Below are 13,916 nucleotides of genomic sequence, written 5' to 3'. Positions count from 1 at the left end.
GTGAAAAGTGAGAGAACAGATAAGCTTAAAGCCAGTGATATGCGAAGCTTGTTGCTCTCAAGTAGGCAAAGTCTCTGAACTAAACATCAGCCTAATGCGTGTTCAAGCCTACAGAGACTGTAACAACAGATGACCTGGCAACACGACACGACCTTAGATCTGCTATTGTCTATTATCAAAGTAAATTTAACTTGTTCAGCTAAAATAATGTTTAAACAGTAGTAGTCACAAAAAAACTAACATACAACGTTTTGAGGTGCTACTTTATTACAAAAGTAAAAACTTGACTTTGATATTTTATTATTATATAAAACATTACAATCTTCTGCATACCTGCACAATTATATAATAAGATTTTTTCACATGAAACCCTGTGTCATCTTCACAAATGTACAACTTCGGCTACAGTAGCTGTCACAGCATCAATAATGCCACACAACATTACCTGAATTGGGAGGACAGGGGTATCTAAAAACTTGGTTCAACACAACATTTGTGATAACCACCATTTTGCAACAACAATCTCATGAGGTGTTTTGAGTTATGAACAACATCGGTACAACTACAGACTATTACACATATTCCTCAGTATATGTATGTGCAATTGAAAAAAGTCCTCATCAAGTCCTCTTCAACGGTACATTGTGAAACATTACAAAGTAATGGACCAGGTTTGGCTTGACCCCCAAACTCCCCCCCTCCCTCTTCAAAGACACGCTCTCCCCCAGCCTAGGAAGAAACGAGACGACAGAGGAGAGAGGATTGCATTGGTAAGTAGACAAGTGAGTGAGGTTGAGCAAACCAGGGTCTGCTGCCTCCTTCCAAATGGCAGTGGTTTGTGTGTGTGTGTATGTGTGTGTGTGTGTGTGTGTGTTAAAGAGAAGAAAAAGGAGTCAAATGGTTTGCAATGATCCTCATCCAGCTTTCTGCCATTTCTCCTCCTCCCCCACTCTCTGTCACTCCTTCTCTCTATAGAGCAGCAGTGGCAAGCAACCTCTTACTACCTCAGTGGTTCCTCCCCCTCCTTCCTCTCAATCTCTCTCTCTCTCTCTCTCTCTCTCTCTCTCTCTCTCTCTCTCTCTCTCTCTCTCTCTCTCTCTCTCTCTCTCTCTCTCTCTCTCTCTCTCTCTCTCTCTCTCTCTCTCTCTCTCTCTCTCTCTCTCTCTCTCTCTCTCTCTCTCTCTCTCTCTCTCTCTCTCTCTCTCTATCTCTCTCTTTCTCTCTCTCTCTCCTCTCTCTCTCTCTCTCTCTCTCTCTCTCTCTCTCTCTCTCTCTCTCTCTCTGCAGTTTTGTAAAGACTGTAAAAACAGCTTCTGACAAAATATTGTTAACAACAACATTAAAATAACAGTGAGAAATCAATTAGGTACAGTACCAAAATAAGTCTGTTTTTCCATTTGTCAAAACATGCATTATTTTCAAGCAATAAAAGTGCACCAACAACACTCAGAGAAATGGAACCAGGGCCGTCTTCATGGCAGTGGCACACGCTATTTAAACACGGAGTATGAGGAGTCAGAAAGAACAGAAACAGCGCATTTCGAAAATACACAGTGCATTTTAGATGCACATTGTCATGGTAAGCCTGTACACAGAAACACTCTTCAGTCTTCAATGTGCCCTTGTGTCAGACCTTTGTCTGATATGAGGTCCATCCATAACATGTTCTAATCCTCTCTGTCCCTGAGCGTTCTCTGTCCCTGGTCCCACTGGCCTGGATGAACTAAAACCCACGTGTTGTGTTTTCTTAGTTCATTCCTTCCTTTATGTTTCCCAAAGCAACAAAACAGCAAAGGCATTGTTTACAATGGAACAGAATCGAGCGCAGGCTACAGAGGGAAGAGAGAGAGAGCGGGGCAACCTTCCAAAGGAAGCTCACTGGCGATTGGGTGCCCAGCATTTTATTTTCCTTGGATTCCAAACCTTCAATCACTGTTCTTATGGCCAGTCTTGAGCCCAAAGAGCAACAGTGGAGCCTTGGCCGGAGACTGAGGAGCGAATCAGTACTCTGTTAGACAAACGCACTTTACTCCAATTATTGAACAAGTCAGCCAACAGGCCTGCAGCAATATGCCATTACTGCAGCCATATAATCAAATGTTAACAACGCCCACTAGATATGACACATTAACTTCCAGGACTAAAGCATCCCTTGTTGATATTTCTTTCTATTTTTCTGTCTCTCGCAGTGCTGCGTTGGTATTGCGAAACCTGCCGGCCATCTTGCTCTGGGAACCTTCTCTCTTCCCAAGGCTGTGACTGTGGCCGGACTGCTTTGTCCTGGCATACTCTATACTCTGCCAAGAGTGGGCGTGTGTGGAGGTTGCCATGCAACAAAAAATCTGGCGTGAGAAGTTTGTAGGAAAAATATGACATTTTTAAATATTGATGATCTAATGTAATGAGACATTATATTACAGTGTACATTTACAAACATTTCAATTTTCTTTGTGTTAGTTTAGGGTGGCTATATATGGTAAAGATACAAGTTTGCCATTTGGTTTTAAGTGACATTTGTAAGGTCACGACAACCTAAAGCTGTCTCCCTGGTAGGATCTTTACACAACTCACACCTCTGACACATTTGAAATTCACAGGGAAACAGAAGTGATTGTTTCACCGTCCATAGAATAGAAAAAGGTCTAGGAGAGTGATGGGGTTTATAGCACCTCCTCTGGGTCAGACCAGGGTCATGCCAAACTGTATAGATGGATAATCATATCTGCCCGGCAACAGGGCTGTGTCAGTAGAGCAGAGAGAGAGAGAACCTGTTTCATATGTTTGCTTAGTGAGAGCTAAGCACAGAAAATCTCTGTGACATCCATCTGCTTAGATTACATAAGCCCCGGCACAAAGACGAGTGTGTGTGTATGTGTGTGACGTTTGTCTTTTATTTGTCTGAGTTTGGTCATCAGAAAGGGTTTAATTGAGACGTTGATGTTCTCTGATTTCCATTTGAATGAGTGTTTTCATGCTCGCCACTTTTATTTGTACAGTTCATGAGTGATAGTGCTGTGTCATGATTTTGATAGGGTGTGTTCTGTACAGTACATGCTCTTTTAAGGGTATCATATTCATAGAAAAATAAAGATATCATGTACAATGTCACACAACGGGGGGGGGGGGTAAAGTCAGGTGTACAGTTGCACAACAGAAATGAAATAAGATTTGAGAAGAGTTGTAAACTCTCTCTCCAGTCAGCAGGCGTCAGGAAGTCCATCTGGTTATGAGTGGGCCATGCCAGGTCAGTGACGGAAGGTCTGGTTCTGTTGGGTTTGGACTGTGACCCTGTCTTAGCTTGGGATAAAAACAAATAGTTCCTCTTTTAGAATGTTCCTGCTGGATTCCTATGTACACCATGTTGTTGGCAATTCATTATTATTGTGTCCATCAGTAGTTGGACAGAGTAACCCAACCCTATCTAGCTCTACTAGACGGCCTGCCAGCCTGTGCAGGCTAGCTACAGGCCAGTGACATACATCTCCATCCCATCGTTGAAGGTAAAGATGGTGGTGGTGCTGGAGCTGCTGGCTCCCTGTTTCACATCACTGATGGTCTCATAAAAGTTCTCCCCTCCAGGATGGGCTCTTTTTGGGGGGGGGGCGGTGGGCCTGGGGGTGGCGGTGGGCCTGAGGGGGGGCGGTGGGCCTGGGGGGGCCGGCGGGCCGGGGGGGCCCTGAGGAGGCCCCGTTGCTGCCTGCTGAGGGGGCTTCTTCCTGGGCTTTAGCGTGGCGCTTCCGCTCATCACGCCATTGTTGGTTCCAGCCCTCTCACGTTTCCGGTGGGAGTCGATAGTAGCATACGCAGGATCGGACTCTGCCACTGGCCAGGACCTGTCACCCACCGGCTCATAGCAGGGTTCCTCCTGGGAGCGGGTCTGGGCCCCCCGGCCTCGGCCCAGGGCTCCCCCAGTAGAGCCCGCCCAGCCATTTCCCCTGCCGTTGCCACTGTCCCCACCAGAGCAGCGGGGCAGGGTCTTGGCTCCATTGTTCTCTGGGGGAGCCTTCTTCTTCAGGGGTTTACACACGGTGGAGTAAGTGTCTGACACCTGCAAACACAGAGACATTTGAACTCAGCTTTTAAGAAGAAAACAAGTATGATAACCCTATTTGTAGTTATTATAGTATGTCAAAGCCACTGATCAACACGTTCAATTATGACTTTTTTAGTTAAGTACTGAAACTGGTCTATATGCTCACACTTGGTATATAGATTGAAGTCAGCATTTCTATTGAATGAAGTGGATAACTCTCAATGTGGAGAGGATATTTTTTCTAGTAGTACATGTCTGAATGCACGTATGCAGCTCTGTCTGAGTACAGTCTGTCTATATATCAGTAAACATATGCCACAGCTGTATGTGTGTGTCTGCGTTCCTGTGTATGTGTGCGTACTGTGTGTGTGTGTGTGTGTGAGTAAGTGTATTGACAGGCCCAGCTCTGCAGTAACCTGACCTATTTTGACCAGGCAGGATAAGGCAGTGTAAACACTCTTATCTGGGATAGGAGAGAGGCAGAGTTACCTAACCACTGGATAAACCAGTTAACATTTCTCCACAGCAGCTTCAGCCCTGTGCAGATACACATGGGAGTATGGTGTGAGAGACCTGGATGACTGCCAACAGCCTAAAACCTTTCTCAATGACTTTTACTACATACTGTGCAGGATATTCATGAGGGAGAAAGTCTGACTTCACACATAATATGAATGGACTATATAAATGTGCGTGGGAGCTCCCATTATTACTAAAGCTTAGTCTTTGACAACTATTACTCACAAACGTATGGCATGTGTTGAGTGGTGTGGGGTTCAACAGTGACATGGTGACCTGTCTGGCATTTCTGGGTCAAAATTCCTTAAGGATAGCACAGCCTCTCTGGGCCGGCACAGCCTCTCTCTCTCTCTCTCTCTCTCTCTCTCTCTCTCTCTCTCTCTCTCTCTCTCTCTCTCTCTCTCTCTCTCTCTCTCTCTCTCTCTCTCTCTCTCTCTCTCTCTCTCTCTCTCTCTCTCTCTTTCTCTCTCTCAAAGGTCTCTGGAACACGGTCATGTTTGCCTTCGATGTTCACCCACAGACTAACACCTTTGCTCTGGTGCTGCAGAACAACGCTTGATGAGCAAACAGCAGGCTCTCTCTCACTTTCTTTATCTCTCTCTCTATATATCTTTCTTTCTCTTTTTTCTCTTTCTTGCTCTCTGCACAGATCTATCAGTTCCCCACATTGTATAAACTCAGCCCTGATTGATAGATTGACTGATTGATTGATGGTTTACTGATTTGGTTAAGGAATAACTCATGTGCACAGCCACACAAACCTTACTTGTGGCTTTCTCTTAATTTGTTTAATATTTAGATATCTCTGTCTCTCTCTTCTTTCTCTCTAGTCACACATTCAGCCTGCCCCCACAGATCCAACCTTCACTTTTTGGGTAAACAAAGACCCTGTGCTGTACTGTGGTTGTGTGTGTGTATATGTATGTGTGTGTGTGTATGTGTGTGTGTGCAGCATAAGCAACACAGTGCAAAAGAGGAAGGAAGTCACAAGACGACGGGGGTTTCAGAGGTCTGTCTGCTGCAGCTGTTGAGGAAGCCTGCTTTGGGTTTCTTTTCTTCCCCAACTTCTCTCCTCTTCAGAGGCTGTTTCTGCCTGCTCTCTTTTCAAATCACACCAGAAGTCTCCAGAGACACTCTCTAAACATATGTCTGTAAATATGAATGAAAACAACTATACCATGAGTCCTCTAGGGGGTTCGTTCATAAAACATATCCACCATGTAGCCAGGATGGACAGTCTCTAAACAGTTATGTGTTAGTGGGTTAGACCATATTTGAGAGATGTGATTGGTCAGGAGCAGCCAGCGCCCCCAAAGAGTAGAGAGAGGAGTGGAGAACAGGAAGGGGGGAGGAGAAATGGAGTGGGAGGAGAAGCTGAGGAGGGAAGAGGAACTGGAAGGGGGTGGAACACAAGGCGGGCAGGAGTGGAAACTCAACACCTTCTGACGGGTGAAATTGACAAAGCCCAGAGTCTACTGGACATGTCTGGGCAACTGAGAGAAGGGGGAAGGAGAGAGCAAGGGGGAGAGAGACAGAAAGAGAGAGCTATAGGGAGATGTAAAGATGAGAGAGATAAAGAGACACAACTGTTCTGCAATAGTCTGATCTCTGCAAAAGTTGTATATTAACCACTCAATGCCACACATCAGGAGTCACACAAAACTTGTTCAGAGCCTGTTTCTATATCTTACATTTTGGGTCCATGAAGTTATATTTATTCCCAGTTAATCTAAACCAGCTGGTTTAGAAGGATAAATTGTAATATGTCAACATATCTTAACTTTCAAAGGTCAGTTGGTCTATGGTTGTATAGGGGAGAAGTTACCCTTGCCCCTCTCTCCCTCCAAACCAGTCTCCCTGCCCCAGGCTAAGGTTGGGCTACAACCTCCCCCTGGTCAACCTCTCCTTCCTGGTGGACATTCCAACCACTTCCTGTCTGTCTGTAGAACCTCTGTGCATGACCCTGTCGATGGGGGAGTCTAGACCTTTCCTAACCATCCATCTCTGAAACCTCTTCAGGTTGCATTACCCTATGTATAATGTACTTGTAGAGGAGAGCAGCTAGATAGGTTATGGGTGTGGGAAAGCCTTAGGGTGAGGGTTTATCGTGTGAAGATGGTCTAGACCCCCACAGGAGAGCTGAAACATGAACCCTCATGTAACTAGACCATCTCCTTCCCCCACAGCCTCATCAGACTGGGAGGCAAAGGTTAACTGTGTTATGATGGCACAGCCAATCAAGAAGGAGCTCTTCAGATAAACAGAGAACCATTCACCAGTCAAGATCCCTCTAACATTCCCCTTATTGGACAAGACACAAACACCGTTCACGTCTCCCTCTTTCTCTGTTTCTGTCACACATACAAACACAAATAAATCACACACACACACACACACACACACACACACACACAGGTGCCTCACCTCCATGGCTGTCAGGTGGCCCTGTCCATTTTCCCCTAGGTGTGCTGGTACTGGGTGCAGGGTGATGATGTCATCATCCTCAGGGGGCTTCCAGATGTACTGCTCCCCGTTACCTATGAACACTGCCTCCTAGTGGTCACACAGAGACAGACAGGTGAGCTCAGCCTGTGCATGTGCTACAACACACGTGTCATCACTAGATTAACATGAATACACAGACAGATAAGGCCATACAGATGAGCACCCATATAAAACAAACAACAAAGGTTGACTAGTGGCCAACTGTGTATGTGTGTGTGTTCTTGTTAATATTTGTCTATTAATCCTGGATAAAGCTCCCGAAAGTGCTCTTTATCCATGTTGTCCATGTTGACCAGCGTAGGAGTAATGTGTGTGTAAGTGTGTAGGTGTGTTTGTGTGTTTATGCATGTTGCCCCCCCCCCCCAACATGCATAAACACATGGGGGGGTGTGAGGGGGGTGGTCTCTGTTCTTCTTAAGTCATGAGGGAGTCAGGTGGCTGAGCGGTTAGGGAAGCGGGCTAGTAATCTGAAGGTTGCTAGTTTGATTCCCGGCCGTGCCAAATGACGTTGTGTCCTTGGGCAAGGTACTTCACCCTACTTGCCTCGGGGGGAATGTCCCTGTACTTACTGTAAGTCGCTCTGGATAAGAGCGTCTGCAAAATGTAAATGTATTTTAATTTTTCTTATTTTAAATAATTACATGATTTGGATATTCTGAACAATTTGTGACAACAAATCTATATATGGATTTCTTTTGACAGACATCAATTTGTAAACTCATTACATGAGGTAGGAGGAATGAAAGGTTTCTATGTTCCATCTGGTCAGAGTTGTAAGTGATAAAAGGGCTGAAAAACTGGCCTCAATGTGAACATACTATTAATTCCTCAGGTTGCACAGCTACCTGTATGCTTCCTTATCCCTAGATCATTTTCACACACACACACACACACACACACACACACACACACACACACACACACACACACACACACTGCGAACTTGGCAGAGAGCCAACCTCTTACATAATCTACCCCTCTACTCTCAACTTTGGCTGCTTACACCACATATGGCCCACAGTGCAATAGATGTCTCTCTCTCTTTCTCCCTCTCTCCCCACACACACAACAAATATGCAAAAGGTGGTCTCTGCAAGAGAGCACACAGAACAGCTCTCTCCAGATCTTATGAGCTAGAGAGGACACTCAGAGCCTGCACAAACACAAACATCAGATATAAACACACACATAGAACTGCACACACACTCAAATCCATGTTTTCTATACAAAAACCAACAGTATCCATGCATACAAACGAGCAGAAACATAGATTCATTAAGACATAAAGGTCACACCCATTGCTAAGATAATACTGTTTATACAGCCTTGTCAGTCTGTTCAAACTTGTGATGCAGAAGATTAGAATCACCTGGTCTCTCAAACACACACACACACACACTCTCTCACACACTCCACTTGCTGCGTGTTAGAAAAACAGGTAGGACTGCCAGGCCCGACAGGAAAGGTTGATCATTATCCAAGCATTGTCCCTTGGTTTCCCTCTCTGTGGTGTGGCCCAAAAGCTGACCTCCAGTGTTTATATAAACACAGCTTCTCAACGCCCCTCTGCTCTGATAACCCTAGAGAATTTGATTTGATACTTTAAAGCCAATGCATATTGCATATTGCAACTGAATGACAAGTGAACCTTGAAAACAAATGTGCAGTGTAGAAGGAAGTAGCTTTTCACCATGCCAAACAGAATCGTTGCAGGATTGTGAAAAAGACAATGTGTCAGACCGTCTCTTATCACCAGACACTCTCCCTTCCTACACATTATCTGTGATGATCTGTCAGTTTTCTACTAATGGGGAAATAGCAGTTAGATGGCAGTTTGCTCCTGCAGGGCTAAGAATGGTGATAAAGATCTGTTCTCTGTCAGCACAGAGCAGGAACAAAGTTAGCAGGCAGAGCCCTCTAGTGGTCATTGGCGAAAAGGACATGTTCCTATCACTCCTGTTGAACAAGCTATATTCATAGCGCAGTATGTTAAATGTGATGTTTATTGGTATAGGCAGCATGTTATGTGATGCGGCCTACCTTGGGGAAGGAGGGCAGGTGGAATGACTCCAGCTGTTTCCGTGAAATCTCCTGGATGCGGGGGAGTTGGGGGGGCAGGGCAGGGGGTGATTCTCCAACACTTGATTGGCTGTCTGACTCTCCACCATTGTTCTCCTTCTTGGTTGCCTTGTCGACCTATGATGGAATGATTCAGAGGTGGGATTAGGGAAAGCTGCAAACACTCATTTATTAAATGAATACTTATGACTTTATATTGCGCACATGAGATTGACACAATCCTGGGACAGCCGAATCTGGATCCCTTCATATTCACCTTGAAACACCAGGTTCATGAATTACAAACAGTTTTTACAGTCACTTTGTAAACAGACATGAGAACAAGACAACAGGACTTCAGGCCTGGGTGTGTGAGGAACGCTTTACCTTCCGGACCTTCCGAATGGAAGCATACTCTGCCGTTACCGGGTCCTGGGGGGCCAGCGAGGGGAGGGAGGACTGGGGGGAGCCGTTAACGGCAGTAGGTGGAGGCTTCCCTCTGCCTCTGCCATTCAAGGTGCCGTTCAGCTCTCCGTGACCATTCCCTCGGCTGATCTCCTGAGGGACACAGCAGTGAAGATGGTCGCACACCTTAAACACAATCTGCACTCACAGAAAATACAGCCAAGGCTTCAGCCTCCATTTGTCTTTGTGGCAGTGCTTATTTAGAAGTTTAGCCCTTACAATCCTTTCATTAAATGAAAACACTGACTTTGTGGCATGTTTGTGTTCCACAGTAATTCATGAAACTTCCTAGCCCTGTACCACGTGCTGATATTCAAACCCTCATGAGTGTAGGTGGAGCTATTGTCCCTGTTCTTCACAGTATAGTGTCAAGAATTAAACGCCAACGCAGCACTCAATAGATTCTCCACAAGGTGATAGAGTCCTTGGTTTGTCACGCTGTTAAGCTCATCATTGTAATTTCGAGAAAAAAAAATGTTTTTGATGTACATTCCCATGGCCGTTCCCATTGGCGTTTCGGGCCCCGTTGCCCTGGGCCATGGGGCTCCGTGCTGCTCTCAGGGTGGCAGGGGTGTTGGCCGAGGTGGGGGGAGGGGCTGGGGGCATTTTGGGGTCTCCATCCGGATCTCGGACCCCTACGCTCTCGTACAGCCCGTCGTCCAGGCAACGGGTGGGGGAGGGGTTCCGCAGTCCCACCTCTGTGTAGGTGTGGTTCCTCCCCTCCCCTGGCTTGTTGCCCCCCTGGGGGGAGGTGGGGATCTGGGGCAGCTGGCGCACATGGGAGGGCCGGAGGTCTGACTGGGAACGACGACTGTGGAGGAGGAGGAGGTCCATACTGGCCGGACGGTTCTTAGGAGCACCTGGACAGAAAGAGGGGACTTGAAGGTGCTGGAAACTTGAGATCCATGCAGTGGACCAGAAGAGGTTACCAGAAGAGATTTCTGGTATTGATTATTGATGATTACCATTGCAGGGCAGGCGATTGATCTCGTGAAGCCTGGTGTCGGACTTGCTCATAGAGTTGAGCTTAGGATGACGGAGGGTACTCTGATGACACACAAACACACACAAACACACACACACAAAAGCGCCATGTGAGAAAAGCAGAGAGCTCAGCTGTCAAAGAGAAAAATCCTCAACCTGGTTTATGCACTGATAAATTTACATTTACATTTTAGTCATTTTAGCAGACACTCTTGTCCAGAGCGACTTACAGTAACACAAGTAAATGAATGGAGGAATAGACCAAAGAAAGAGAAAGATGGTAAGTAAAAGAATGAGTTACCATGTTCACAGACGTGCCCTTCTCTCCATTTTCTGGGGGGTGCTTGCTCTTGCTTTTCCTGAGAGAGACAAGTGTGCAGAGAGGTGAGACAGGGCTTGACAGAGGCAGCACGTGCTGTAGACCACACTCCGGGGACAGGACACACATCAACCACAATACAGTACAATACTGTTATTCATGTTAGTTCAGTGTGCTTTTTTTTTTTTTTTTCATGCTCCTGAGAACATTCCTGCATGGTTGCTACTGGACAGACAACATATACGTCAGTCTGGGAGCCTTGGGAGTTCTGTCGCCATGGGAGACTGTTGGTAAGACGAGAGGTGTAATGTGTGAGTTCCAGGTGTGATTAAATTGCCAGAAGAACTAATTGTTGGTTGGTTATTCTTGGTGTGTCAAACAGGTCTGTGTACCCTATGTCCAGTTGCACCTCTATAGATTACTGCAGGGTAGGGGTACAGAAGGCTACTCTTCTCTTCAGGTTACACAAAGCCCCGCCTCCCCCCAGAGAACCCTGGGAAGGTGAGGCAATATCCCTGATGACAAACAGGCCATAATAACATTGTTGGTAAAGACAGAGGGAGGAGGGTCACAATGAACCGATGATGCAAGAGTAGGCCTACGTGGACTGAAGGTAACTGTATGTCAGAGCCTCAACAGTCTCTCTGTATACAGTATATACGCTGTCTCTGAATTACAGGGGATGAAACACAAAGGTTTGGAGGACTGCATTCATATTAGCTCATATCCCTAAACAAATGCAAGGCTGAGCAAAACACTGCTACAGTTCTTGGTCCAGTCGGCTTGTGTGACAGTGGCTGGCCCTACATTACTGCACATCCCTGTGTTTGGACACACGCATGGATCCCATGGCAACAAAGCCACAGGCCTGCCATGACAGGTTCCAGGGTTTGTGGAGAAGCACAGTGTGTCTGGAGGGTAGCCTGATCCTGGGGCCACATCGTGCTCTGCTGCTTTAGTCTGTTGAGAATCCTGTTGTCTTGGATCTGATTCTGCCCTGTCTACTTAGTGTCCTGCCAATAGCATGCTATCCAATGTGACAGTCCGGTCCATTTAAATGCATCAAATCCACTCTGCTATGGACATGAGGAGAAAGACTGGGAGTGAAAGAGAAGGAAAGATAAGAGCTAAGGACAGAGTGAGGACGGAGAGACAGAAAACACAGGAACAAGGCGAGGGAGGGCGACTGGAGGAGGGAGGTGGAGCCGCATGAAAGAAAGAAGACTGAGCTTGAAAGGAAGAGAAAATGTGCGAAGTGGCGAGAAAAAAAGCGAGCGGGAACTCAAGACTGCAGAGGTGGAGGGAAGGAGGTAGAGAAAAGGAGGGAATCAGATAGATAGGGAGATAGTGAGGGGCGAGGACGGAAGGAGAGACGCCAAGGACAGATCGAGAAAGAGACAGGGAGGTAAGAGAGAGGCTGTGTTGTAGAGTCGGCTCACCTCTGGCAGCCCACACAGACGAGGACGATGACGATGGTGACCACGAAGGCCGAGGCAGCGGCGATGGCCCCGAGCAGGAGCACCTTACTGTAGGTGGCCACGTCCCACGGGGCTTCGTCGGGCATCGAGGCCATGACACGCACCCTCTTACACGAGCACTCTCACACACACATGCACACTAGGGGTTGCTCTGGGAAACCTGCGGAACAAGGGCACAAGGGGAGAGAGTGGGTACGGGGGAAGAAGACGCTCTTGGAGAGAGGTGAGAAATGGGTGTGTTTGCTCAGAGCTTGTGTCAGTGTCTGTGGCGCTGGTTGCTATTTTTAGCACGGTAGGAGAAGGAGTGGAAGAGGAGAGCTGATGCAGACTGCTGGGGAGAAGCCTAGAGGAGTAGCCACCTTCATCCCCCCAGTCCTGGTATTACACCTCTCTAGCTCTCTCTCTCCACACAGTCTGACTGAGAGATCACATGATCCAAACAGACACAGCTATCACCTGTTGGAGGCAATTCATGACCAACGACACTCATTGAACGGGAGAAGAATGATCACGCAAATGTATTCTCTTTCATGAAGTCCATTCAAATCAATGGGCTTTTTAGTGTTTGTAGAAACTTTCTGGTGTTGAAGATAAATAAACAAGTTTGATCCCAGGGGTGTTTTAGGATCTGGCTGACGCCACACAAGACAAATAGCTCAAGCCGTCCAAGGGCTGCATTTCTTCTCCAAGCAGAATCCTTTCCCTTTTTCACAATAAGAAGTAGAGCGATTGCTCTGCGGTGATTTGCAATGTTTTATGCAGTGGCCTACATCTTGACAAGCCGAGCACAGCCAACCAACACATGGACACACATACTGTATGGTGTGCTAACTATTACACAAACAAACACACATACAAACAGTATAAGCAAGGCATGCATGCATACACACACGTGTATATGTCACAGTTAATGCCTTGAGCCCTATCAATAAATCCCCAATACTGCACAAAGCTGGGCAGCTGTCTTCCTGCAGCAGGTTGATAAGAGAGACGACTGCAACCAAAACATGTAACACACAAACACACATTCAGATCAACACACATACACACAGATCTCCACGCACCATGCTGTCAGTGAGAGAGCGATGTGGCCAAAGTATTAGATTAGCACAAAAGCCGAACATCAGGGACACAACTAACAAAAGAGCAGTCAGCAAAAGGAGGTCATGGAGAGCCTGTGTGTGCATTTGAGAGTAGAGAGGGAGAGAGAGAGGAAGAGACAGAGAGAGAGAGAGAGAGAGAGAGAGAGAGAGAGAGAGGAAAGAGAGAGAGAGGGAAAGAGAGAGAGAGAGAGAGAGAGAGAGAGAGAGAGAGAGAGAGAGAGAGAGAGAGAGAGAGAGAGAGAGAGAGAGAGAGAGAGAGAGAGAGAGAGAGGGAGAGAGAGAGAGAGAGAGAGAGGGAAAGAGAGAGAGAGATCCCGGAACACACCACAGGATTTGTGTGGTTCTCTGTTTCTCAGAGATAAAACTGCATTTCTTTTCCGCCATCTCATCCTTCTTCTTTGGTTCCTCACACCCTCCATCTGTCCCTCTCTTCTTCCCTCAATCTGCTCTTC

At 46.6% G+C, this 13,916-nt stretch overlaps 1 protein-coding gene across 1 annotated transcript; it reads right to left on the bottom strand.

Annotated features, from left to right (window-relative positions):
* Positions 1-244: 244 nt before the first annotated feature.
* LOC134018794 (proline-rich protein 12) lies at positions 245-12,563 on the bottom strand. The gene is made up of 8 exons (XM_062459039.1): positions 12,323-12,563; positions 10,866-10,923; positions 10,546-10,627; positions 10,070-10,440; positions 9,503-9,673; positions 9,098-9,253; positions 6,977-7,105; positions 245-4,048 (listed from the first exon to the last, which is right to left on the bottom strand). The coding sequence occupies exons 1-8, from the start codon at positions 12,454-12,456 to the stop codon at positions 3,461-3,463; spliced, it is 1,689 nt and encodes a 562-aa protein (XP_062315023.1). The 5' UTR covers positions 12,457-12,563; the 3' UTR covers positions 245-3,460.
* Positions 12,564-13,916: the final 1,353 nt, after the last annotated feature.

Source organism: Osmerus eperlanus, chromosome 4 (genome assembly GCF_963692335.1).
Source record: "Osmerus eperlanus chromosome 4, fOsmEpe2.1, whole genome shotgun sequence".
In the NCBI taxonomy this organism is placed as follows: domain Eukaryota; kingdom Metazoa; phylum Chordata; class Actinopteri; order Osmeriformes; family Osmeridae; genus Osmerus; species Osmerus eperlanus.
Note: the sequence above shows the minus strand (reverse complement) of the source record. Positions and strands in the feature narration are given on the sequence as shown.